Source organism: Megachile rotundata, chromosome 1 (assembly GCF_050947335.1).
Source record: "Megachile rotundata isolate GNS110a chromosome 1, iyMegRotu1, whole genome shotgun sequence".
NCBI lineage: Eukaryota > Metazoa > Arthropoda > Insecta > Hymenoptera > Megachilidae > Megachile > Megachile rotundata.
This window is the reverse complement of record NC_134983.1, coordinates 3,778,368-3,805,161: the sequence shown is the minus strand read 5'-3', so window position 1 is coordinate 3,805,161 and position 26,794 is coordinate 3,778,368. Positions and strand designations below refer to the sequence as shown.

Genomic DNA, 26,794 nt, shown 5'->3' with positions numbered 1-26,794 from the left:
GCTAAGGGCGCTTGGGGCAGGGTGATGTCCTTTTTTAAGCAATATTATTGGCATACAGAAGAGCCAATCAGGACAGTCACCCCATTACCTCGCTTTTCGTAGTTTTCCTGCTTAGAAACAAATCCTGAAGGAACACTCTTGAAAAATCTATCACACAGTTAAGATCGATTTCTGAACAATTTACACAGTCATACTTAGAAACATTTTTACAGTTCACGTACTTTACAATTTTAACAGTTTTACTTTCTCACTCACGAACCCGGAAACACTTTACAACACATAGACAAACTTGTTTTCTAATTTAAGTGTTTTAAATATTAAATTGTTATTTTCAAACGTTAACAACTTTACAATTATTAAACAACCAATCCACTCTATCGCTATAAAACGCCGTAGAGTCACGCGTTCGAAATTTTCGATAATTTTTGATCGTGCGCGTAACATTAAATATTATGTTCATCCAGCATTATTAGCTTTTTATATGATACTTTAGTATTATAATTATGTAAGTTGCACAACAAAATGTTTACTTTTAACATTGATATGGATAGAAATATAAACCATAGACATATTTAATGTTTATGGAAGATACAAGTTGTGATCTTCACCTCGATTCACCTACCAAGTAGGCTTAAATGAAAGCTGGGAGCTTCCCGAACAAGGATCTGTAACGATATCTTGCGGTAATTTGCGATTTTCTGAGTTATTCACATTTTTGTTCACTTGCGCGCTTTAGTATCATATGCGACAACAGCAGTTTCGGATGTTTTTCAAATATTTCGTGGCTGACCTTTGCAAACGGTCTTGTTTTGTAGGTAAGATTTCAATATCCTCATCCGTATATATATGTATTACATATTAGATATTTAAAGTTTATTCAACAATTTAAAAAATAAAAATTTATTTACAATTTCTGATATTAAAACATGAATTTGTTAATGAAAAAAATATTATTGTGATAGTTCAAACATTCAAGATTAAAATGCAAAAAGATTTAATTAATTTCTAATACTAGTTAACTAACCGTATTAGTTAACTAACAAATCAAAATTTGATTTTCAACACAAAAAATTAATTTGTAACACTAATACAGTCATCTTGTCAAAAACATTTGAATAATTTATCTGAATAATTTATGTATTGTATATTTTTATTTAAAAAATATGTTTAAGCAAACATGTATTAATAAAAACTACAATGTTCACATTAAATGCAACAGTATAATTTGCTTTATTGATAAATTTAATAATTACAAAATTACATAAATAAAGTCTAAATTTTTAGTTAGTAATGAGAACAAAGCATAAGCATTGGAACAAAAGAAATTCGTTTTTGGTACCATCTACCGACGCAAGTAGTGAACTGCAACATTGACCGGGTTTAGAAATTCATAATTTCGAACAGTGGTGCGCTGTTGTGGGATTTTTTCTCACTAGGAGTCTGTAGACACTTACATGCGCAAACGACGTTACTGACTAGAGACATTATGTGCTGCCATGACTGTACATAGGGTATAATATTAGACATATAACAGGGGCCCGTGTATATCCCCAACACAATGATAATATGATTTTAAAATGTAATTATGACATTATTTAGCATTTAAATAATAACACAATATGATCATATCTGTTTTTATGTGTGTACATACAGTGCTTTGGAATGCTGGTAAGATATTTTGCAGTGTTCTTACCTCACAAGAAATGTTATTAGCCGTATAATAAATTAGCTGTAATTGTAAAAAGTAACAAATACATATTATTAATTTTATTTATATAATATTTTATTTCGTTTATTGAAACTATCTTTTCTTTCTAAAACTTCTTCCATATATTTTTTTAATCTGGGGCCTAATGATACCCTTACATTTAAAGGACATAAGCACGTCATTGAAACGCTGCTAGTATTTTCTTAATGCACATGCGCCAAAAATCTCACGACAGCGCATCATTGGTTTCGAAAGATCAGTTGTCTTTTTGTTTGCGTTGAGTCTTGAAGGTTGCTAGAATTTATATTTGAAAATTAAATGTAAAAGATTTAACGACCGCTGAAAGATCATTGTAGGCCTTACAGTCAAATTACGTGAATAATTCTAATGAATTAAATTGGCAATTTTTCCAAGAAGGTTGACTATCGTGTCAAAAGATATTCTGATATACCCTCGTTTTGTAAGGTAGGTTCGGTTTTTTAACGATGTATGTTTAGAATTATTGTATTCTAGTACTCGATAAATATTTTGTTGTGATTGATAAAATTCTTCGTAATTTTTTATTTTTACGGTTAAACATTATCTGTAGCAGTAAATTAATATTGCATGGAACATATACGCATATAGCTTGATACCAAAACGTATTTGTGTACCGTTTAAAACAGAATAACTTTCCTAAAATTGGATCAAACGGCTTGAACCTTTTTGAAAAGTCAGGAGAATTAATTTGTTAAATATTGTACTTCCATTGTTTTGAAGAAGTTGCAGCTGGTTGAAATCACAATTGAAAAGGTCCTTTTTGTAGATTTAAATAAATTATATACATTCTAAATATTTTATTGAAATTATTTAATGTAGCTGTTAGTTACAGTTAAAAATTGCAAAAATCCCAAATTTCTATCTATAATTACAGTAAACCTAAAGATTGTTGCATATTATGATGCATGTCACTTTGTTTTTGTATTATTTGATTTCAACATTTATTCAAGTGGTTAGAAGTTGTTTTTGTCACTTTCTTCCTAATTTCAATGAATTGCAGTTATTTCAAACAATAATGAAAAGATGTCATCTAATAAATTAATCCCAATTTCTCCAAAAAGTTCAAATGATTTCGTCCAATTTTAAACAAGTTATTCCATCTTAAGAATTATACAAATAGTTTTTGTGACCTTTATAAACATAATATATAAACCATTCTAATTGATTTACAACTGTAATAATATTATTATGATTTTAATTTTATGTATTGTTTATATTTCAAATAACAATATAATATGTTAGAAAGTATAAAGCATTAGTTGAAGTTATTGATTACAGTGCAGAAGCGTTCTGAGAATCATAAATTATATTTGTTACCTAGTGTCCTATATAATTCCTACATAAAAATAATATTTTTGTATTTCCTTATAATAATTTAATTAATAATTGTTACATATACATATTTGTAAGATGATGTTATTAAATCAGTTATCTAAATCAGACCTGTCCAAACCAGAGTCCTGAGGGCCCCGAAATTCCTTGGAATTTGAGTGAGGTCCCTGAAGCCCTAGGAGACAGAGGTTCTATCGAATTTAAACAGTGACAAAAGACATAAACTTTTTACTGGAAAGCTCAGAGGAAGCTATTTCATATTCGCTTTCTCCTTGTTTATATGTCGTGACCATTCAACACATTTGACATTTTCATTTTTAAAGAAAAGAAGTAAGCATAGAATAAGATGTACAAAAGAATCTTCTAAACATATGCTTTCGATAGCACAACATGTGCTTCTTGTCAAGCATTAATTGTTACAGGATAGGGTCACGAGGTCAGATCCAAAAACGTTTTTTGGACGGATTTGATTTAAATAATTCATTATTAAATGATTTATCATTTGATGAAACAGCTGTAATTTTGATAAGCTTAAAATATGTTAAGAATATTATTTCCAGACATTATTATAGAATCCAGTAATTATTTGTATTAAGACTGCTCTAATAACCTTTGACATATTGTCAAGTACAGTATTCTGGAGAACTTTTCATAATACCATTATCATGACCTAATCATAACATAAAACCACCAAAAGTGCTTTCTAGCTAATGGAAACCACATTGAACATGAAATGTAAACATATCAGTAAGAAATACCAGTAAGTACAGTAATACGAAATATTTGAAATATTTCGCTTGTTTTTGACTCTGAATGGGTCTCAAGGTTATAATATGGTACATCGTTGAATTCGTTTCGATACGCCCTTTCATATGATATAAAAAAATATATACCATTCCACTTAAAAAACTGAAGATTACCTTCGCTTCTCAAAAAATAGTATAAACACGAAAAATTTATATACTTTGTGATGTTGATTATAAAAAACACTATCACTTTTTCCTCTTTTATTTTTTTCTCGTATCAGTCGTTTACGAGAAAAACAGTGGCTAGTAAATCTCTGAACACCCTGTATATCAATTTTCGGTCTCAGCGATGTTTACAAAAACAGTAAAGAAACGACGACCCCATGGTAAAACACCGTCGTTGCAAAAGTATATGTAAGTACACGCAGTATTCACTATAATAACAGCAGCAATCTTATGCAAATAGTTTGAAAACTAAAGCAGAACAATGGGTACATGTATAAGGAAAAGTTGTCCAAAATGACCTTCCTGACAATATATTGCAAGCTTATCAAAATCAGGGCTGATCGCCTTAATGTGAATATTTAGAAACTAATATTTTTGATTATTTTTATATATTTATAAATTTATGTTATTGTTAAATCATCTGTCTAAATAATTTATCATGTAAAATATGCAGAAATGGTATTTATTTTATATGGTATATAAGATTTTCTTATTAAATATTAGAAATGAAGACAGTGAAAAGATTAGGAGTATATCAAGAGTAGTTATATTTGTAGGTTTTAAAACATGGAACAAGACACAGAATACGTTAAGCTACCATTAGAAGAACGATGTGTGCATAAGGTAATATATTGCTGATTATTAAGTTAAGGAAGTTATATTATAAATTATTTTTATAATGTATTAATATTATATAGCTATGGAGGGCACGATTACATGGTTATAAAGAATGCGTGAACACATTTCAATGTATTGACGATGAAAAATCTCCTGAATGGAACAAATTTTTGGGATTCATTAAAAAGTTTGTATTAGATAGTAATGCTGTTGCACAAGAAAAAGGTTTGGAAGCAGCATTAGCTTTTGTTGAAAATGCTGCTGTAGCAGGAAAGTAAGTACTATTCTGTATTCTTATTTTTATATATGTTATTTTACTATTAACAAAGTTCATTGACATATACTTTACAATGTGAAATCACATGGAAGTTGTAAATAGATAATATATAAATTTATATTATAATATATAAATATATGTAATATATTAATTACTGTCTTGTAGGACTGTTGGTGAAGTTATGAATGGAATAGTCACAAAATGTATTGCAGCGCCTAAAGCTAAAACAAAAGAGTTAGCAGTACAGATAACGTTAATGTACATAGAAATTGAAAAACATGAAATCGTTCAAGAAGAATTATTGAAAGGAACAGAAGCAAAAAATCCAAAAATTGTTGCTGCGTGCATTTCAACTTTAACATTGGCTTTAAGGTAAGAATATTTATTTATATTATTAACTAGTACATATAAAATGATATAAAAAATTGTGTTCGTTACCATATGATTCTTTATTTTTCTTTAATTGTATAGGCAATTTGGACCAAAAGTAATCAACATAAAACCTTTATTAAAAAAGATTCCTGGTTTTCTTGAAGACAGAGATAAAATTGTTAGAGATGAGGGCAAATTTATGGTTGTTGAAATTTACAGGTATTGATTTTAATTACTATATAATATTATGATATGATCATCATTAATTTGAATATCTACTTTATGTTAGATTTTTTTTATGTTTAGGTGGATAGGTGCTCCTTTGAAACAACAGTTGAATACATTAAAACCTGTACAAATTACAGAACTGGAAGCGGAGTTTAATAATTTAAAACAAGAAAAAGTTGTACCAACCCGATTTTTAAAATCTCAAAAACCAAAATCAACATGCATTGTAGATTCTACAAGTGATACTGGTGAAGGTAAAGAATATTAAAGCTGTTTCACATCAGTGTTCTCTATTCACGTTTACTTAAAAGTTTTCTGCTTTGCAGAAGGAAAAGACGATGGTGATACAGGTTCTATTCCTGATATTGATCCCTATGAATTGTTAGAACCTGTTGATATACTTTCTAAACTACCGAAAGATTTTTATGAAAAAATTGAAGCTAAAAAGTGGCAAGAACGAAAGGAAGCTTTAGAAGCATTAGAAGTTCTTGTAAAAAATCCTAAATTAGAAAATGGTGATTATGGAGACGTAGTAAGAGCTTTAAAAAAGGTAAATGTAATTTACACATATTATTCGTGTTTATCAAAACATATTATTTACTTATATTTTAAATGTTAAAAACAGATCATCTCTAAAGATACAAATGTATTAGTCGTTACACTCGCGGGAAAATGTCTAGCAGGACTAGCAACTGGTCTCAAAAAACGATTTCAACCTTATGCAACAGCATGCCTTTCATCAATTTTGGAGAAGTTTCGAGAAAAGAAACAAACTGTTGTTCAAGCACTTAGAGAAGCTGCAGATGCAATTTTCCTCAGTGTAAGTAGAAACAGAATTATAAAAACATATTCTAGTATAATTGTATTAGAACTTTTATTTTAAATTTAAATTACATCAATAACGTATGTATTATGTTGAATAGATTTTTGATCATTTTTCTCACATGTATTAGGTTTCTATTGATGTTATATTAGAAGATACACTTGCTGCATTAGAAAACAAAAATCCTGCAGTGAAAGCAGAAACAGCGGCGTATTTAGCAAGATGTTTTTCTCGAACACCACCACCAAGCTTAAATAAAAAATTATTAAAAGCTTATACTACTATACTTCTGAAAACTTTAAATGAACCAGGTATGTTTTAAATTGCATTTCTGTAAATCGCTTTTTTAATTATTATTTTATTATTTAATTTATGACAGATCCAACTGTTCGAGACAGTTCTGCAGAGGCTCTTGGTACAGCAATGAAGTTAATTGGAGAAAAATCTATGATGCCGTTCCTTACAGATCTAGATAACTTAAAAATGACAAAAGTATTTTTCGATTGTATTTTTATGTATGGAAGTTATAATTTTTTATACCGATTATATTAATTTATTTGTATTCTTTTTATTAGATAAAAGAATGCGCTGAAAAGGCTGTAATACATATTAAAGTACCTAGTGTTTCAAAAGTAGTTGCGGAAAGACCAAATACTGCTCCATGCAAAATTGAAACAACAGTAAAATCTAAAGAAGCAGAAGTTAAAGTTTCAAAAAGACCTAATACTAGTACTACTAAGAAAGCTGCATATAAAAAGCCATCTTCGTCATCTTTAACCAATTTGGGTAAGTCCTACAGTTTGATATAGTATTTTATTACTATAAAAAACACCACTTGATTCCCGTTGCATTTCATAGCTGCTTCAAAAAAATCATCTGCGACAAAACTTCAAGTAGAAAAGAATTATAGTATTGAAGAAATAGATGAAATGGCTATGCAATTATTACCAGGTGACATCCTATCAGGTCTCGTTGATAGTAACTGGAAGACACGTTTAGCTGTAGTTGAACAACTTTTAGAGGTAATGAAAGCGATTCTATGATATATTTTATATTATTGCTAAGATAGAAATCATAATATTGTACTAAGTACTAACTTAATGTGCTATTTTTATAGTTTGTAAAGCAAAGTAATCCAACAGAAGTACCTACTCAAGTTATAGTGCGAACTCTAGCAAAAAAACCAGGATTCAAAGATACAAATTTTCAAGTTCTCAAATTACGACTAGAAATAGTAAAATATTTGGCAGAAAACTTTCCATTTTCAACGTAAGATGTATATCTCTTTATATATTTAATTCTAGCTTTAAAAACTTAATTACATCTATAAAAAGTATCTTAATTTTTCAATAGATGCTTGTGAGACATCTTGTATATATTGTATTATATATATTATAATAACAATTAAAGGGTGTCTCAGATTATTCAGGTCACCTGACTTTTTCATACATGCGACATTTTTAAGAGAAGTGTTTGAGATGAAAGTTTTATGTGACGCGTTCGATGGTAGTATTAGTATGACCTGGAATAGTGTTGTTAAGGTTACATGAAAATTACATTTAATTTGTTTAATAGAACTTTCCTTTTTTCATTACATATTCTTGTAGCTAAGTTGTAAGGTTTAAAAGTTATCGTCGGCATTAGCATTAGATAAATTCGACCATGCAATTTTCATACTGTACATCTTGAGTAATAATAATGTCGGTTGTACGTTAACTTTGAAAAATACATTTTTTCAAAATTGACGCGTATACGAAAAAAATTGAGTGACCCGGGTGGTCTAAGACACTCTGTATATATATTTATATTATTTAGTTATAATTCATTGTAGTACTGTTTGTGAATACTGCATCATGGACATAACTGAAAAATTAGGAGATGCAAAAAATAGTACCGTTGCCGGTGATACTTTGTTAGCAATAGCAGAAGCAACGAGCTTTGAGTATGTGGCAGATGAAATAGTAGCATTTGCCTTTAATCAAAAGAATCCTAAAGTTCAACAAGAAACATTAACCTTGCTGTGCAGGGGACTTATTGAATTTGGTTGCGTGTAAGTAGTACACCTTTTTAAGTAAAAGTTTTGCAAGTATATTAATATTATAAATACTTAAACATGTTCGCTACTACACTGAAATCAGTAAAAACCAAGACGTGTAGTATTTTTAATTTTAACAAATTTTATATATTATCTTCACAATTCTTTAGAATGTTCTAAAGTAATTCATTCCAAGTAATTAATATATTATTTTTAATCATGGATATGTGGATGATGAACTTTTCTGCAAATTGAAGCGTCACTAACATATAAGTGATATGATAGTGAACATGTTAATAACAATAATAATAATAACAGTAAAATATATTAGATTAAATATACATATGTATATGTTGTAGTATTAATGTTAAATCTTTAATGGATAATATTAAGAAAGCAGTTGCGGTAACAAATCCTGGAGTTCGTACTTCAGCTATTACATTGTTAGGTACATTATATTTATTTATGGGTAAACCATTGCTTACATTCTTCGAAAATGAAAAACCTGCTTTACGTCAGCAAATCGAACAAGAATGTGAAAAGGTAAAATTTTTATTATTACGATAAGTTGTTGTTCATCATTATTACCACGATATCATCGATACATATTACGTTTATTTTAGCATAACGGCGAATCTTTACCAGTACCAATCCGTGGACTAAAAAATAAAAAGGATAAAACAAGTGATGATGACAACGATGTGGAAATGGACAAAAAATCCAGTAGCAACAGTGAAATTGATATTACTAATCTCATTCCACGCGTTGATATTAGTAATCAAATTACTGAAAGTCTACTTAATGAATTGGCAGATAAAAATTGGAAGGTAGGCATATTATTATACCTATATTAATCAAATATAGTATATCTCATTATTTGATATTCTAAATAATTAAATTTTTATTTAAATTAGGTACGAAATGAAGGTTTACAAAAAATAAGCACGATTATTTCCGACGCAAAATTTATAAAAGGTTCTATTGGTGATTTACCGCAAAGTTTAGCATTACGATTGGTTGACAGTAACAGTAAAATAGCTCAGTCGACTTTGGGCATCTGTCAGGCATTAGCTTTAGCGATGGGGCCATCGGCAAAACAACACATTCGAGTTCTTTTCCCTGGTTTCATACAGTGTTTGGGTGATAGTAAAAACTGGATTAGAACAGCAGCAATATCATGCATAAATACCTGGGGAGATCAATGTGGTTATAAAGAATTTTTTGATGGAGAAATGATAGGAGATGTATTAAAATCTGGGTCACCGATACTTAGAGCAGAGGTTTGGAATTGGTTAGCACAAAAGTTGCCGTTGATTCCTGTGAAACAAGTTCCAAAAGAAGAACTTCTTGTATGTCTTCCACATTTGTACAGTAATTTAGAGGATCGTAATTCTGATGTTCGGAAATTCGCTCAAGAAGCAGTTTTAGGATTTATGATTCATCTTTCCTATGAAATGATGGCTAGAAACACAGAAAAGTTAAAGCCTGGTTCAAGAACAGTAGTCCTTACTGCATTAGATAAGTCTCTTCCGAACTTGCCTCAAAAACCTTTACCATCAAAGCCGGCACCTGAAGAAAGCAGTCAAAAAGTTGTTAAGAGTGGCGGAGCTATGAAAGCTTCAAAAGCAGTAGTAAAACCTAAACAAAATCAATCAGCTTCGAAACCAGGGAGTGCACGTAAGAAGGATGACGATGTGGATACAAGTCCTCTTTTAGCTATTAATAATCTTAAACATCAAAGAGCGATTAATGAACAGAAATTAAAGGTATTAAAATGGAATTTCACAACACCTAGAGAAGAATTTGTTGAACTGTTAAAGGAACTTATGACTGCTGCAAATGTGAATAAAACTTTATTGGCGAATATGTTTCATTCAGATTTCCGATACCACCTAAAAGCCATCGAGGCATTAACCGAGGTATTTTATAAAAATACTTAGATCCTAAAGTTCCATTTTTAGTGAATGTAATATTTAATCGTAACATTGGTTAATTTTTATTTTTATAAATCGTAGGATCTGCCTGATAATAGTAAAGCATTGGTATCTAATTTGGATCTTATTCTTAAATGGTTGACGTTACGATTTTTCGATACCAACCCTTCAGTATTATTAAAAGGTTTAGAATACTTGCGAATGGTATTTAATTTATTAATAGAAGATCAATATCATATGTTGGAGAACGAAGCGGCATCATTTATTCCGTATTTAATTATTAAGGTAAATTACTTGTATATCTATTTCTTAATGTTATTTTTGCGAATATTATAAATAAATGTATGATAAATTTTTATGTAGATTGGCGATCCAAAAGATGCAGTACGTAATGGAGTTCGGTCATTGTTTAAACAAATAGCATTGGTATATCCTGTAAGCAAATTATTTTCGTATGTAATGGAAGGTTTAAAGTCTAAAAATGCTCGTCAGAGAACAGGTATATAATCTTATAGCAAGTTAAACATAGAAAATATACTTAAGTAATAGGAAATTATTTATAATTTCTTTTAGAATGTCTGGATCAGTTAGGTTCACTTATTGAAAATTACGGATTATCCGTTTGTCAACCTTCTGCTTCTGTGGCTTTAAAAGAAATAGCAAAACAAATAGCGGATCGTGATAATTCTGTTCGAAATGCTGCATTAAATTGCATTGTTCAAGCATATTTTCTTCAAGGAGAACGAGTATATAAACTTATTGGCCAGGTAATATTTTTTAAAATTATATGTTATTATTAATCATAGATTAATTGTACTTGATTATGATGTTTTTAAAAATTAATTTATACTTTAGATATCCGAGAAAGATCAATCATTACTAGATGAACGTATTAAAAGGGCTGCTAAAAATCGACCAACAAAATCAGCTTCTACGAATAGGCTTACAGTTGCTTCAAATCCAGCTTCTGCCGCTTCTAACGAAGACGTTAAAACCGATTATGAAGAAGAAAATGAAGAAATACTTGAACCGCAATCTTCACCCCAACCTCAACTAAATGAATTGTATGTACAATACATATTTATTATATATAATTACATTTAACTTTAATATTTTTTAATGATGAACACAATGATGTACATAAAATTATGCTTTTTGCACTAATATTTATGACATTAATCACATAATTAATTTAATATTATTAATTGTATTTAATTAATTTTAGTTTAATATCATTATTAAATTATTCATATCATGATTCAGTACGATAGTTTCAACATAATATATTATTTTATTTTGTATTTTACTGCTTTTTAATGTTACTTATGTCTGCATGAATTTGCTTTTTAATGATTCTTCAGGCCACATAATGATTTGCCAACAAATGTAAAACCAGAAAAATCATCTGATGAAGCACAAATGTCTCCTGATACTGTTGGGTGAGTGCAAAAGTTTTGATGTGTTCTTAATATGTAGATGGTGTGATTAACATTAGTTCGTGGAAATAGTAAACGATCTCGTTAAAGTATTATATGTTAGTAACGAGGATGGTCGGCTGTAATTCAGAACAGAAATTGGTAGGGTTCATCGAATTAATTTAATTCTAAAGTAGATAAAAAATGAACGTTAACAAATAACATCTATCAGTAATAATAATTTTCAAGTTCTACAGAGGGTTAAATATTACAAATACGGTAACAAACCTGTGTGAGGAGACTACTATGTTTATTCCAACCTGTGAAAGATGGTTTGCTAAAGATATTGCGATTTTGTCTTCAGCGATATGTCTCACATTCTTCTGTCATTGATAATCACATTGTGTATGATCTAGTAGTTGCGAATTCATCAATTTTTACTGAAACATGGTCAACAATTGTAAAAAATAATAGTAATTCAAAAAAAAATGTTCAACCCTGTTCAGTTGCAAGATCGTTAAGTTTTACCAGAACAACGCTAACCCGCTCATGCAGGGTGTTGCACTTAAATATCTAAATTATTTTTGTTATTACAAATATGAGAAAATGATAAAAAAGCACTTGAATGGTTCTAAAGTGCATATCATATTGAAAAATTTTTCAAGGACACTGGTATTTCTTTCTGCAAATTTAAATCTGTTTTCAATGATCGAAACGTGTAATCAATATACAGACAAATTTAGTAATTTATAATACCATGTTCTTGGAAAAATGAATTGTAATTAAAAGAATGTAAAAATGGAGTAACTCAGTTCAATTTATTAGATTTTTAAAATACTGATTGCCCACATCTTAAAAAAATATTCAAAGTGATTTACGATTTCGATTTAAGTGAAACACCCTGTATAATTAATTGCATAAATTATTTTAACTGAGAAAACACAATTTATCCATTTACAGTAAAATTCGACAAAACTTTTGCATTCACCTAATAATAAATAGCCTTCAGAAATTGTACCAGCAATACGTGTGTCGCCAAACGATTATGGAGATGATACTGATTTTTCATTGCATTGAAGATACATCCAATTGTAAAATCAATTTCTCAATCTATTTTGTTTGTAGCATAATCGCATGCATTTTTTGTCGTTATTGTAACGTATATATAGTTGTCTTTCTTTTAATTATTCTTTCCTTTTACTTTTGTTTGTTAATATTTTCTTTTTCCTAACAAACAGTAATCATTGAACTTGCAGAAGCAGTAGATACATTATGAGTGTTGTGACTTACAAATCGATTAATTAAAATAGAATTAAATTGTATAATAACTTAATGCTAATATATATTAGTAATATATAATAGCAATATATGTATATATGTATATTAGAAATGTATGTATGTGTTACGAATATTATGCTAGTGTTTTACACAGCCTTCATCAAATAGTAATTTTAAAAAATTGTTAACTTTTAGAAATTCTTCAACATCAACTCAACCTAAAGTATCAGGTCCGTTTGGTTTGGACCTAGACTTTTTACGAAGAATTGAAACAAATGCACCAGTGAAATACAGCAATCCTGTTCTTTTGGAAATTAATATAGATGATTTGCTCGAATCACCGAAAGTAAAACCATCTAACGTACCGTAAGTAATTATACTTTATTTGATATAATACAGTATCTTTAAGATTTAAGACCTTAGAATTGTCAGATGTTTAAATTTACTAATGTAGAAATCTTAAATGTATAAATTAACAAATATAGGAATTTAGACATTTTCATATGTTTGGTAATAAGCCACTGATTTAGCAATTTAGTGTTGCATGGAAGGGGCTTTATTATAGTCCATTTCATCATTTTTTTCACTCTAACTGCGCTATCCATAGTGAACCTCAATTGTAGTGATTTATTGTGTTACTTACATAATATACATGTATCAAAATAACGCTTACTTTTTTAATATTATTAATATTATTAATATTATTAATTACTTTTTTAATATTATTGTTTAAAAATTATAATTTCAATTTTAATTATTTTAGTATATATTTTATAAATAAATTAAATATTTATAAATAATTTGCATAATATATTAATATAAATTTTTTTAGGGTGATTCCTATTTCTCCCCCAAAATTATTGGTCTCGAAATCTGTAACAATGTCTCAACAACAAATGGCTGCAACTAACGCTAGTAAAGAAGACAGTCTTGAGCGTAAAATTCTTGCGATGGCTAGTTTGGATTTGACCGTTGCAATACAATCAATGAACAGTATAGATAATGTTTGTATTTAGGATTTATGTTTGAAACCATTAATGTATACATATATGTAATATACAATTATTTTATAGCTTATAAAGTCTCACCAAATTCTGAGCTTGCAATCTAAAGAAGATAAATTTATTGGTTCGATAAATATGCAACTAAAACTTTTGCAAACCTATCCTTTGCAACAAGGAGGAGCAGATATATCTAAAGGATTCAGAAATACGTTTATGGTTTTATTAGCGGTAAGAATTAATTATCTATATTTATAAAATATTATAGTCTATTGTTATATAAAAATTGCACTTATTTTCAGTTCTACGATACCGGAATTCTGGGGAAAAATGTTCCATTAATACATTTAAAGGAACTCGTCGATCAAATGATAAGTTTGTTAGCAGAGGAAAAATTCGAACATTTACACCAAGCGGAAGCGTATTATCGTGTGGTTAATAATATTGTCTGCAAAATAATAGACAATTCAAATCATACTACTATTATTTGGTAAAAATATCAGATCCGCACTAATATTATGATTATTTAAATATTCGATTACATTGGAAATAAATTGCTAATATATATTCAATTTTCAGTGTCTTAATAAAATTACTTCATGGATGTGCTGAATCTACTGCTCCTTCTAAATACGAAGAATTGGTGATGAAATGTTTATGGAAAATAGTAAAAACAATTCCTAATTGGGCTGCAGATTTAGATTATGATACCATCCTCTTAGAAGTACACCGTTTCCTCAAAGTATGCTCTGTATTATACATGTTCCTCAAAAGTATTTTGGATATACAAGGTACTTATAAATTTATATTTTTTAGGATTATCCAAGTATATGGTGGAAGAAACGAAAATCTGATACACCATTACGAACAATTAAAACGGTTCTTCATGGTATGACCCGCGTAAAAGGCAGTACAATACTCAGTCACCTAACTCGAATAAATAATACTAATGAATCAGAACTACATTCGTATTTAATAAGACTAATCGCGGTTAGTTAATTAAATATTTTTGCGTGATATTAGATTTTGAAAAGTAAATTTCTAATTCATTAACAATACGATTTAACAGACCTTTAAAGCAGATGAAATTAATACCAACCCAAAAACATCTACAAAACTTAGTAGCACTGGCAAAACTCAGGAACATTTATCGAAGTTCACACACCAGCAGTTGTCTGCAATATTTAAAAAGATTGGATCTAAAGAACATACGCAAGAAGTACGAATAAATTATATCTTATTTTTAATACGTGTTTGATATGATAATTGCTCTATTTTATACTTAATATTTTCTGCAGGGTTTAATGCAACTATATGATTTTAAACTACAGTATCCTGAAGCGGATGTGCAACCTTTCTTATTAAAATCGCATCAGTTTTTCCAAGATTTTATAGAACAAGGTTTAAGAGATATTGATCAAGCACGAAAAAACCAAAATCTTATATCACAAACTAATAATCAATACTCAACAGGTAAGTAGACCATACAATGCTATTACACACGATATAATGCGTAATGTTATATGTATCGTCGAAATCTTTCCAACATGGAGAAATTTCGTGTTTCAAAGTAATGTATGAATTTGATTGAGGAGGAGGATAAATAAAAATTATTTAGACAGAATTGAGCCTGAAAAATCATGCTAATTTATTGGCTCGAATGACTCGAATTAGGGGAGAAAGCCTTGCGGCATAAAAAAACCCCTTGCAAAATATATATTTGTTAATGATTGAACGGTGAAAGTGTGAATGAGTATGTATACGTTGTGTATATGTTGAGTATGATTATTGATTGATTTGAGGAACACAGGGTCTCGCTCAATGTTGTTTGATTTGATTTGAGGAGCACAGGGTCTCGCTCAAGGTTGTTTCGATTCGTGTTATAATCCACGTTGCGTGAGGTTATTTACGATGATCTATTCGAGGAGTGTAGTCCCGCTCGAATAGTGTTATGATTGATCTCCAAACCACCCTGCAATGGTTATTCTACGTTACGTTACACAGAACTGCTTGACTCTCGATCCGATCCGCACAAGATTCAACGTCCGACTGTCTTTTTGATGTAGAAATATCGCCTGAACACCCTCGCGTTTCCGAGGGTGACAGTTAAGAAAAACTCTATGCTTTGTTTATTAAAACTGTTCAAAAAAGAAAGGTATAGCTGTTAGCTGATTTAATGCAAGCACATGCTTACGCTAAGAATGGTCCGGACAAGACTTGATAGACAAAAGGCTCCTCGGTGACCCGTATTTCGAGGTATAAGCTATTCACGGTGGTCCCCGCGTCGAATCACTTGAATCCTGTAATGAATCCCTTAGTCGCAGCAAAGGTCTCGGTTCACGGCCGAACATTATAAAAGACAGTGATTGAACGCATATGTGATATAATTCGGTGATGTTATACAACACATGATGATATTATATAATTCTTAGGTAATACGAAGTACTGAACACATAATGTATGTCTGTATTGTGAATGGTGATATAATAGAGAATAATAAGATAGTAAGATATATCAGCTGTGTGCAAACAAACAGATAAACACTGCTTAATTATATATAACGTTAAGATATCAAAATATGTATTTATCACAGATTTTTATTAGAAATGGGTTTCTCACAACATCAAAACCTCGAAACTTCGCTAAAAAAAAGAATGCAATTAGACAAAAATATCAAACTAATGAATAAAGATTCGTTTGCAACATTTGGCGAATAATTTTTGTTTTTCAGAATATAAGCAGGTTAATAGTTAATCGTAACTGTAGAACTACAAAGCTAGGTCGATAATGTATATAAGCTTGAAAAGCTTTCTTGATGTCAGATGTGAGGGTTTCGAAATTTATGAAGTTTTGGATTCTGTGAATTCGATTCGAATCCATTCCCAGTTTTTATAATAAATATAAGTTTTTCTGTATTACAGAGACAGCTGAATCTGCTGGATCTGAAGACAAAGGTCTAATGGATCCCTTGAATAGGCTCGACAAATTTCGAGCATCTGAAGCACAATGTAGAACTACAACCAATCAACCGAATCCAACATGAATTCATCTGTATTAACATTTATTAGGTAAGGATAAAAAATTTAATGTTAATATTGATTTAAGAATTCGGTAAAACATCACAGTTCTCCTTATAACGAGTAAATATTTGAATTGAGTTGAGTACAAATGAGATTTATTCGTACTTGTCTTCTTGTTATTTATTTTGTATAAAAAACTGAGTAATTACAAATATTTCATACATTTTATATATACAGGAAGTATAGAGTGAATTATATTTTACAGGATTGCAGTGCTTAAATAACTGGATTAAAAATTAATAATACATATAACAAAATATTAAGCAAATAATATATAGATTATGTATATTAATCTCGTACCTAATGTACGTAAAGTTATGCTGTTCAGTACAACCTTAACTGTAGCATTTATGTTCAGTAGCAATGTATGCTCATTGCATAAAGTTTGTGTTACAATACTTAACGTAATTATGAACGTGTATACTACTTATATTTATTGATATTTGAAAACGGGAATTAAATTATAAGACATTAGTATTATGCTCTCTTTAGAGACTGATTTTATAGCAGATTTGTATTTCGTTATTTCTTTTAAAATAAATCCACACTTTAATGTATTTTGTAAGAGCTCATTTTTTTTGTTAATTTCATATTTATAAAAAAACATTTCATTAACCTGTGTTATTAACTTGAATTAAAATTTTATCAGATTATAAACAGCATGCTTCTCTATTTGTAATCATGGATCAGTAAAGACTGGATAACTGCGACAAACGATTGACTGGATAACTGCAACCTTACTATCCGCACTACTTAGGGGGTTCCCCCTTGAATCTTGACACTTGACAAGCGAGCAGCGTATGTAATGTAATCCGAACCGGCGTATCGATGTGACAATACTAATGCAACAGTAAAACGTTTTTATTTTTTGGTTTTGCTAAATATTAGTTTTTCCAATGTAAAAAAGATTTTCCTGATCAAAATAAGACCAAACACGGCATAATTTGAACAACATTTGTTTATGTAGTAATATTATTTGTTTTTTCGAGTGTATTGAGATGCGATTTTATATGGAACTAAAAGCCATTACTCGTCGGACTTTTCTAAAAATTTAATTTTAAATAGCCTCTCTCATTCGCACTCTATCCTTTCCTACGTTTAGCGCTCGGCTCGAGCCAAATGTAAACACAAAATCGACACCTCGACTCTATTAACTGCAACGCTTGGGTCCCGATTTTGTTGCAGTTATCCAGTCTTTACTGTATATGAATATAGATTTAATACTTTAATTTTTCATAATAAAACAGTATAGTATTAGGAACATGAAAATGATAGTAATTTAATATAAATGTCCTCGAAAATCTTAAAAAAATCTTATGTAGTGTAAATAGATTGTGTATATATTCTGATATAAAGTATTCAATAAAATGTCTTACAGTCAAACTGATTCTTTTTGTTTTATTAGTCAATTATGATAAATAAAATAAATGTATTAGGTCTATTTATAATTCATATTTACTTTTTATTTAAATCTGAAGAGTACACATAAAAATATCACATCAATCCACGTGTGTTATTATATTACATTGTTGTCCACAGCTTAATTATTATTTTGGTGGTTCTCACATGAAAAGTAATCATTTAAATATATACTTGTATTATTATATTAATAGTTCAAAGTATTATATTAGCAAAAATAAAAGCATATAAATGTTATTATTAAGCAATATAAAACATAATAGCAAGCGCCTCCTGCACTTAGTTTATTTCTTATAAACAAAATATAAATACGCATTGATAATACGCTTAAAACAGAGTATATTTTCTACTTTTCAGATTATAGAAAATATATTTTAGGCAACTAAAACTTTTTGTACGTTATTAAAACAAGAGGAAATTTTTTATGATAATATTAAAATATGGAGAGGACAAACAAGATAATTGTAATTTTGTAATATTAAATATTAAATCCTCTTTAATTTTCTATAACTCATGAAAATTGTATTTGTATTAATATTTCATACAGTAGTTATAAACAGATTGTATTACAAAAATATCTCCATAACTTTAAATATAAATTGTTTCATCAACAATTCATACACAAATAATGAAAATATAAATATATTTGCTCTGCAGGCTATAATACAAAAATACAACTCACAAGGAAACATATCGAACCGGGACACAACGATTTTAATAAAACTTATGTGAAAGATAGTTCTTAAGAACATATTTGACACGTATTTTTTTTTATCAGTCATCGTTCACATTGAAGGGGTGAAAATAACTCTCAAAGTTAAGGACTGAAATCATACTCAAATTTTTGTACTAAATGTTGATCTATTTTTTTTTGCAACTTTATGTATGTAAACTATGGCCTAAAATAGAGAATACGTATTTTTCGAATTTGTTGCTTTTAGTGATGATTATTATACAGGGTGTTACCTGTAACGCTACTCACGATTTTTCTCCTACTTGCAGCCACCTTACGAAAAAAAGTTTAGAATAAAATTTGCAGGGTATGAAGTGCACAATAGATATTAGTAAAGCAAATTTTGAAAACAGTTTGTTCTCTTGGCAAAGTCAAGGTCACCTTGGGTTTTTTAAATAGGAACATACATTTTTTTTTATTCATAGCTTTAGAGGACATTGAGACGAATTCAAAACATATATTACATTATATTTTTATTAACATATTACTCGATTTACAGAAGTGGAAATGTGAAGTAAAATACTGGAATATTATGCGATGGAAGGCGGCATATGTTACATTTTGAACATGTAATTAAATAAAGTGTATTTTTCTTATATTCTAGTCGCGTGTTTACATTCAGTGATCTCTTTGGAACCAAATAATGGTTACCCTACCAAAGTCAAAAGCTAAGTACTTTACATTTTTCCACTTCTGTAAATCGAGTAATATGTTAATAAAAATATAATGTAATATATGTTTCGAATTCGTCTCGATGTCCTCTAAAACTATGAATAAAAAAAAATGTATGTTCCTATTTAAGAAACCCAAGGTGACCTTGACTTTGCCAAGAGAATAAACTGTTTTCAAAATTTGCTTTACTAATATCTATTGTGCACTTCATACCCTGCAAATTTTATTCTAAACTTTTTTTCGTAAGGTGGCTGCAAGTGGGAGAAAAATCGTGAGTAGCGTTACAGGTAACACCCTGTATATATATATATATATATATAACTTGAAATCACCTCCAGTGATGAGGGGCAATCAGCATTTTTATCAAAAATATCATTATGTTCACAATCTTTTACAAACTTCTGGACATTATATACCTCTTCATATGCCGTTAATTGATTTCTTAATAATTATTATAAGCGTCGCAGGTATGAGCGTTTTAATCACCGCCACGACATAGGCTGACCGCGTCACGCTCATATGACGGATAAAAAAAATACGTGTCAAATATGTTCTTAAGAATTATCTTTCACATAAGTTTTATTAAAATCGGTGTGTCCCGGTTCGATATGTTTCCTTGTCGGATTTCTTTACTATATATATAAGAGTATGATGAATCGCGTAAACGTATATAAGTACAATAATTTTCGAAATTATACTAATTTTAATACACTATTTATAGTTAGATTTTACACATGTAATGATCGGTATTAACAATATTGATATTTCAAACAAATTCCGAAAGCAATTCTATTGCATAAATTAAAATTTGAAAGCCATATTTTAAGTTTATTATCAAAGTCCGTGGAAAATAAAAGCTTAAATACGATTGGAATTCACAATTTTCTAAAGTTTTGCTAGTAGCTACATTCTTTATGTGTAGACACTTTCAAATAAGGAGAATGTATCGCATTATTTTATTTTATACAATAATATATGTTTCATTAAACACATCTGTATAATAATGTCTCTAAAGTCTTACTCAGCCCTCTAAATCTCAGAAATGGCTTTTGATGTGGAAAACTGTCTCGCAAAATACCTGTGTGATATTAAGAGAAACACGTGATGAAAGCATTTCAAATTTCAAGGTAAAGTTTTTGCGATCGATCTTTCCTTAACCAGTTAACTGTGGCGATCTTTTTGCAAAGCGCGCACAGTGTGTGTCGCGAGAATCGAGCGATGACGAATTAGCTCTCAAGAATTCATGAATCCATCTCAAATCATTTACACTTTTTATTTATTTATTTCATTTCGTGTTGACCTCTAAACATTTTAAACACATTACAATTTACGAATATAATTTAGTTTTCGCCAAAATTACAATTTAAATAACAAATTTTAGCAAAATTTTACGCATGACGGATATAGTCGTCATGACACAAAATTTTGCTACATTTCCATGACGGATATAGTCGTCAAACACACTTAACTGGTTAAGTGAAATTCTCCATTTTTTATTGCATATTATTGTGGCTTATCTCAAGAGCTTTTCAAAGCACTTAAATGAAGTATGGTTCCATTAAACATTTCTCAACCTACAGGGATTGAAAGTTCCAGTACTTTCACATAAAATATAAAATATTTAATATTATTATAATATTTAATATTAGTATAATAATTAATATTATTTCTACCGAATAATGAGATAAATTAAGTGGTATGAAAAAGTAATATACTTACAGTTACGTGTTTCTTTTTGTACTGAATTGCCTCATTGTTCTATGTAAAGAATATTCAAGTAAAATTATCGAAATTTAAATTAACTACAGAATATATTATCTTTCAAGTCGAAATATTAGAAATTTTAAGTTTTATAACTTGCAAAGTTTTTAATAGAAACATATCTCATTATAAAGTTTTAAAAAATTTTCAAGGTAAGTTAAAAAAATATATAATAAAAAATGAAAAGTTTTGTTTAAAAAAATATTGACTACATTGGCTTGACTATGAAAATGTCATCCAAGATCAAATCCATGTTTTCATCATGTGTCCCTGCAATATTCTTGAATTTTTATCTGATATGTTTTTCCACATTTGAAGCCGTTTCTGAGATCCAAGAAGCTAGATCAGACGTTAGAAACATCTTATATACAGTATGTAACAAAAGTAGATAAACACCTGAAATTTGCAGCGAAAAAATGTGTATCAGTGCAAATATTTAAATTTACAAAATAAATTATACATCTATTTAATCTTTGTGTAATCATGTACATAACCATGCTGATAAAGCCTTGATTAATTATTAATCGATAAAAAAAAATACGATAAAAATGCACGGTACGAGACGAGTACTTGTTCCAAAAGTTACCACGATGTACATTGCTTGGCAATTTTTTAATCTATATTAGCTTGTAATCTTCAGTAAATGATTTTTATCGATATTTTGGTAGCAAACATGAGTCCATTGATCGTTTTTTTGTTGTGCATATATTTTTTTTTAGATAATAGTTGAAAAATTGCAATTTCCAATTTTGAAAATGTTTTGTTTTTGCAATTGCAGCTATTGAGTCGACTGAGACACAAACTGTAGTCATTTAAATGAAGATTTCAAGAGAAAAACGATCATGATCACAAAAAGTTAAATTTTTAGCATTTAAACATTTTGATCTCTTCCCGATTATAAAATATCCGAAAATAAATTGATTAATATTGCATTTTTTATAATATGTCTGAGTCTAATGGTAAATTTTATGAAAGTAAATCTTATTATTACAGTTTCATTGTTGATTTATTATTATTTTAATAAAAAAAGAGTATTGGCCCTGATCATTTTTCCAAGAAAAAATCATTTTTTTCATGATCTTGCAAATTATGAAAAATATAAAACATTTTGTACTATAAACAATTAGTAATGTGACAAAATACAAGAAATGGAAAAAATACCATAACCTAAAAAAATAAATAAATTTTCTTAAAATAATCCTTACAAAAAATATGAAGCCAGCAATTAATTGTTTAAACATTACTACTATAGATCTTTTTTCCGCTGGTAAGTAGTTTTTCTTTGTCAGTTAAGATTATATATGATTTAATCATCTAGTTAATAATCTAGTAGTCATTCTTCTTGAAGAGTTGTAACATTGATTGTTCTTTCTTGAATTTTTTTGCTTCTTCTTTTCAAGATCAACTTTGCTGCTTTCTTTAAAAAAATGTTTACTCTTTCGTATAATATCGGTAGAATTTTCCTTACTCTCGCAGTTTTTAAAATAAATTAAAAAATATCAATAGTAATCGCCATATTTCGAAAGTCTTGTTTTATTATAATTGTTATTTAACACTATTTCTACCAGGAGGTGCGAAAGGACACCTTTCAAATTTTAACTTAAAATTATTCTCGAAGTTGAATCATTTCTCCACAATTAATTTTTTGACTTTTCACAGGATAGTTGTTAAACTAATTCAGTGGTATCATTTTCTTTTAATTTATTCTAGATCTGAAAATACGCATATGATATACTTATTTTAACCATAAGCTGTCTTTTGACACCTTAAGGACTTCATGACAGTGCCTAATTTTAAACCATTTTATGTATAAATATCAGCAATATTTTGCATCCTCATATTACTAACAATCAGATTCGAGAATTCTGATTTCAGTTGTAATGGAAAATCCAGGAGTTGCGGCATAACCTTGATATTCGCTTATTTCCCGCCATGTTGCATTTTAGTGTACAGCGCTATATTTATATTTTGTAGATTATGAATTAAGCTAGAATTTACAACGTGATTAAGTAATTTCTAATAAAAACACATTAATGTATCAATAAATATGTTCCCCAAATTATCTATATTTAACTGATAATTTGAAATCCCAACTGTTTTGGTAATTATTTGCAGTCGAAAGAAAAGGTGTGGAAAGGCACCTTTTGGTCGAAACAGGTATACACAAAATCGTAGTAGAAATAGCGTTAAATATATTTAAATAATTACATTGATTACAATGATTCTATAAAATAATTCGGTATTAAAAGTGGATTGCATAGTTGCAGTCATAAAAGCATAAAATATTTCTAAAGTTGGAAATTTGAAATTTTTCTCCAAATTTGATTTTCTAAAATACTATATATACTGAAAAAAACGAGTTTACAGATTTGTCTCCGACACAAAAATATAGAACAATCATTTTTTAAAGATTCCAAGATAAGAAAGATTAAAAACTTATCAAGAAATATATGTTGTGTTTAGATCATGCGATCATCGCATATCGTATTTTCTTATCTTTTTTTATGAATAGATTATTAATTAATAACAGTATTATCAGTATAGTTATGTAGCTCGTTTCATTGTTTAAACAGATGTAAAATTCGTTTTGTAAAGTTGAATATTTGCCTATGCACAAATGTTTCTTACTACAAACTCCAGGTAGTTACTTACTTTTGTTACACACTGTAGGTAAATACTGTCTGTGGTTTCATATATCTTCCGAAGGGCTGATAAAAAGTGCTGTAAAAGCAAACAGTAGAAACACTAATCCGCCAATTATGGTCACTAAAAATAACAAATTTATTGTGTTTATATTCTTTTCAATTGCATTAATCTATAATTAATATTATAATAATTTATATAAGAATTTATTATTATAATATAAATTTTATATATTTTTTAAAATATCACAGTTATTCAGACTTTCTTAAATAAGGGAAATCCAGTCTCAAAATATATGGTGCACTCATTTTTCCAATGCTGTTCCTTCAATTTCACTCTCTTCAAACGAAAAACAAAGAATGGTAAAATTCTTACTATTTCAGCTGAAAGGACAGTGTTGAAGAGGAGAGCACATCATATGTTTCAGGGTTGAATTTTCTCTTTACAAAACCTATAGTAATCCATTAATGTATAGAAATATATATTTGAATATAGTTTACCTGTTCGTACTGAAATTTTCTGAGCTATCATTCTACCTCCTAATACTGCTAATCCTGTACAAAACATATGTCCTAATATTCCACCTACTACAACTCCATAAACATCCTAGAAGTAAAAATATATTTCTAAGTGATTTCTAAGTGACTTCGTACATTATTTTATTGTAATAAACTACATAAATTTAATTTGAAATAATACTATTTGTTACCTCTCTTGCTGCAAGTATAATAGTGGTAAGTTGTGAACGGTCTCCCCATTCTGCAACAAATGTTAATGTAAACGCTTGAAGGAATATCCTAGATAAAAGCATTAATGCACTAATTTTTGCAGTTTTTCTTATAACACCAGTCTCTGGATCCTGTATTGATATACTTCCTGTTTCCTTTTCATACTGAAAATAATATTTAAATATTATATAAGTTTTGAAAAAAATATTAACAGAAAATATCAAAATGATTATTTTGAAAGATATACAATACTAAACTTTTAATAGTTGTGATTATAATACCTCATCATCTCGTTTCCTTAAATCAGTTTGTACTTCTTCTAATTCCTCTTGTGCTTCTGTCACAGACATTTTATAACCATCTCGTAACATTTTCAAACCGAACAAAGCAAAAAGAGCAGTAGAAATGTAATACGTATATGCACGTGGAATTATAGTTGCAGCATATCCAAAAATCACTGAAGATCAACAAAAACAAATATGATAATTTTTAACTTCATTTTTTATCAGTGACTGCTAATTAATATATATGTAACATCAGAGCCATCTTAACAATATTGTAAGTCCTGAGTAAAGTCCAAGATCCTTATGCATCTATTGAAATCGTAATTTTTTTTTTATTTGAACACTCTTACGAACATGTGGCCCCTGGCAACTGCCACAAGCCATGCAGATACCAAAAATAAAATTGTTTAATGAGAATTTTATAAATGACAATACCTGAAAGAATAGTCATGAGAGCTAAAGCACTTATTGCCCCAACAAAAACTGTCAGTCGTGGATGTTTCATTGCCATTATAGCAGCAATAAAAAATGTTTTGTCTCCTAACTCAGAGACAACAATTACTGACAAAGAAGCTATAAGTGCATGTATAAAGCTTAGGTTATCCTTATTTTGTGTTAACATTTCATCCTTGGGTATCTAAAATTCATAATAAACATATAATTAGCTATTTCTCGTTATCAAATAAATCAAAACAAAATCAAATACTTGCCATCGACGTCATAATTTCAAATTTATCATTATATTGCGGTTCGCTTTCAATCGGCACTATAGGTAAAACAAAATAACTTACTATGCACAAGCGAAAAATATTTTCGCTTTTTACCGTAAAGAAGTTTAAACCCATTATTCTTCATTTACAACGATAATACAGAGGGCTTTAACCTTAAATTTTTTGTACTAAATACCTTATCAATAAATCTAAACACACATGAATACCATAGTGTGAAGCGTTTACTTTCTCCCTACCAACAACGACTACAGATTCAATTGGATTGAATAAGACTACGCATGATATCGATGCGTCACGGATTTTGAGATCCTAAGTCCTAACATATAGATATATGGAAATAAGTTACACGTGGTGAGAGACATTGAATTTGATATAAAAGACGAAGAACAGTATTGGTTACGTCTTCTCTTTCTACTATGTAAGTCGGTGGAGTAATTCCACTCTTGTTATTTCCTTCCCTTCATTGCCCTTTATTCGCTTTCTCTCTTCCTTTTGTGATGTGCAAGTGAAAGACCACCACCATTGATGTTTGTGTTATTCTGGCTTGCATAATTCCCGCCATGGGAAAATCCACATTCTCTTGCGCATCTTGGCTAAGTTCAAAAGGTTGTGATGCTCAACTTTACTTGTGCTTTGAGCTCATTCGTCAAAAGAACATATTCGTTCCGCGCATCTCAGCTAACTTCAGTAGATTCGCCTTTACCTATACTCT

The 26,794-nt window shown here is 29.2% G+C and overlaps 2 protein-coding genes across 12 annotated transcripts; one reads left to right on the top strand and one right to left on the bottom strand.

The window, feature by feature from the left end:
* Positions 1-1,955: 1,955 nt before the first annotated feature.
* On the top strand, positions 1,956-17,668 carry msps (msps cytoskeleton-associated protein 5). 7 transcript variants are annotated; one of them, XM_076530536.1, is made up of 33 exons: positions 1,956-2,173; positions 3,204-3,409; positions 4,608-4,674; positions 4,749-4,942; positions 5,111-5,317; positions 5,417-5,536; positions 5,624-5,799; positions 5,872-6,095; positions 6,171-6,365; positions 6,499-6,679; positions 6,748-6,860; positions 6,944-7,154; positions 7,227-7,390; positions 7,486-7,637; positions 8,200-8,418; positions 8,763-8,946; positions 9,027-9,230; positions 9,318-10,322; positions 10,419-10,622; positions 10,701-10,836; positions 10,911-11,104; positions 11,193-11,401; positions 11,699-11,776; positions 13,226-13,396; positions 13,863-14,034; positions 14,104-14,262; positions 14,334-14,521; positions 14,611-14,773; positions 14,848-15,021; positions 15,101-15,250; positions 15,330-15,504; positions 16,953-17,099; positions 17,317-17,668. In XM_076530536.1, the coding sequence occupies exons 3-32, from the start codon at positions 4,618-4,620 to the stop codon at positions 17,072-17,074; spliced, it is 5,901 nt and encodes a 1,966-aa protein (XP_076386651.1). In that variant the 5' UTR covers positions 1,956-2,173; positions 3,204-3,409; positions 4,608-4,617; the 3' UTR covers positions 17,075-17,099; positions 17,317-17,668. The 7 variants fall into 7 exon arrangements, with proteins under 7 accessions (XP_076386651.1, XP_012143560.1, XP_012143559.1 ...); XM_012288170.2 differs by having other exon boundaries at positions 3,189-3,409; XM_012288169.2 differs by having other exon boundaries at positions 3,189-3,409; positions 4,596-4,674.
* Positions 17,315-26,567, bottom strand: LOC100877775 (putative divalent cation/proton antiporter TMEM165). 5 transcript variants are annotated; one of them, XR_001096359.2, is made up of 8 exons: positions 26,062-26,567; positions 25,787-25,988; positions 25,349-25,524; positions 25,049-25,231; positions 24,840-24,945; positions 24,349-24,462; positions 21,655-21,693; positions 17,315-21,533 (listed from the first exon to the last, which is right to left on the bottom strand). XR_001096359.2 is itself a non-coding variant. In XM_076530670.1 (7 exons), exons 1-6 carry the CDS (start codon positions 26,194-26,196, stop codon positions 24,386-24,388), a joined length of 879 nt encoding a protein of 292 aa, XP_076386785.1. In that variant the 5' UTR covers positions 26,197-26,567; the 3' UTR covers positions 17,315-21,693; positions 24,349-24,385. The 5 variants fall into 5 exon arrangements, 2 of the variants coding, with proteins under 2 accessions (XP_076386785.1, XP_012143553.1); XR_013037855.1 differs by having other exon boundaries at positions 21,909-24,462; positions 26,062-26,563; XR_013037853.1 differs by having other exon boundaries at positions 17,315-21,693; positions 21,909-24,462; positions 26,062-26,563.
* Positions 26,568-26,794: the final 227 nt, after the last annotated feature.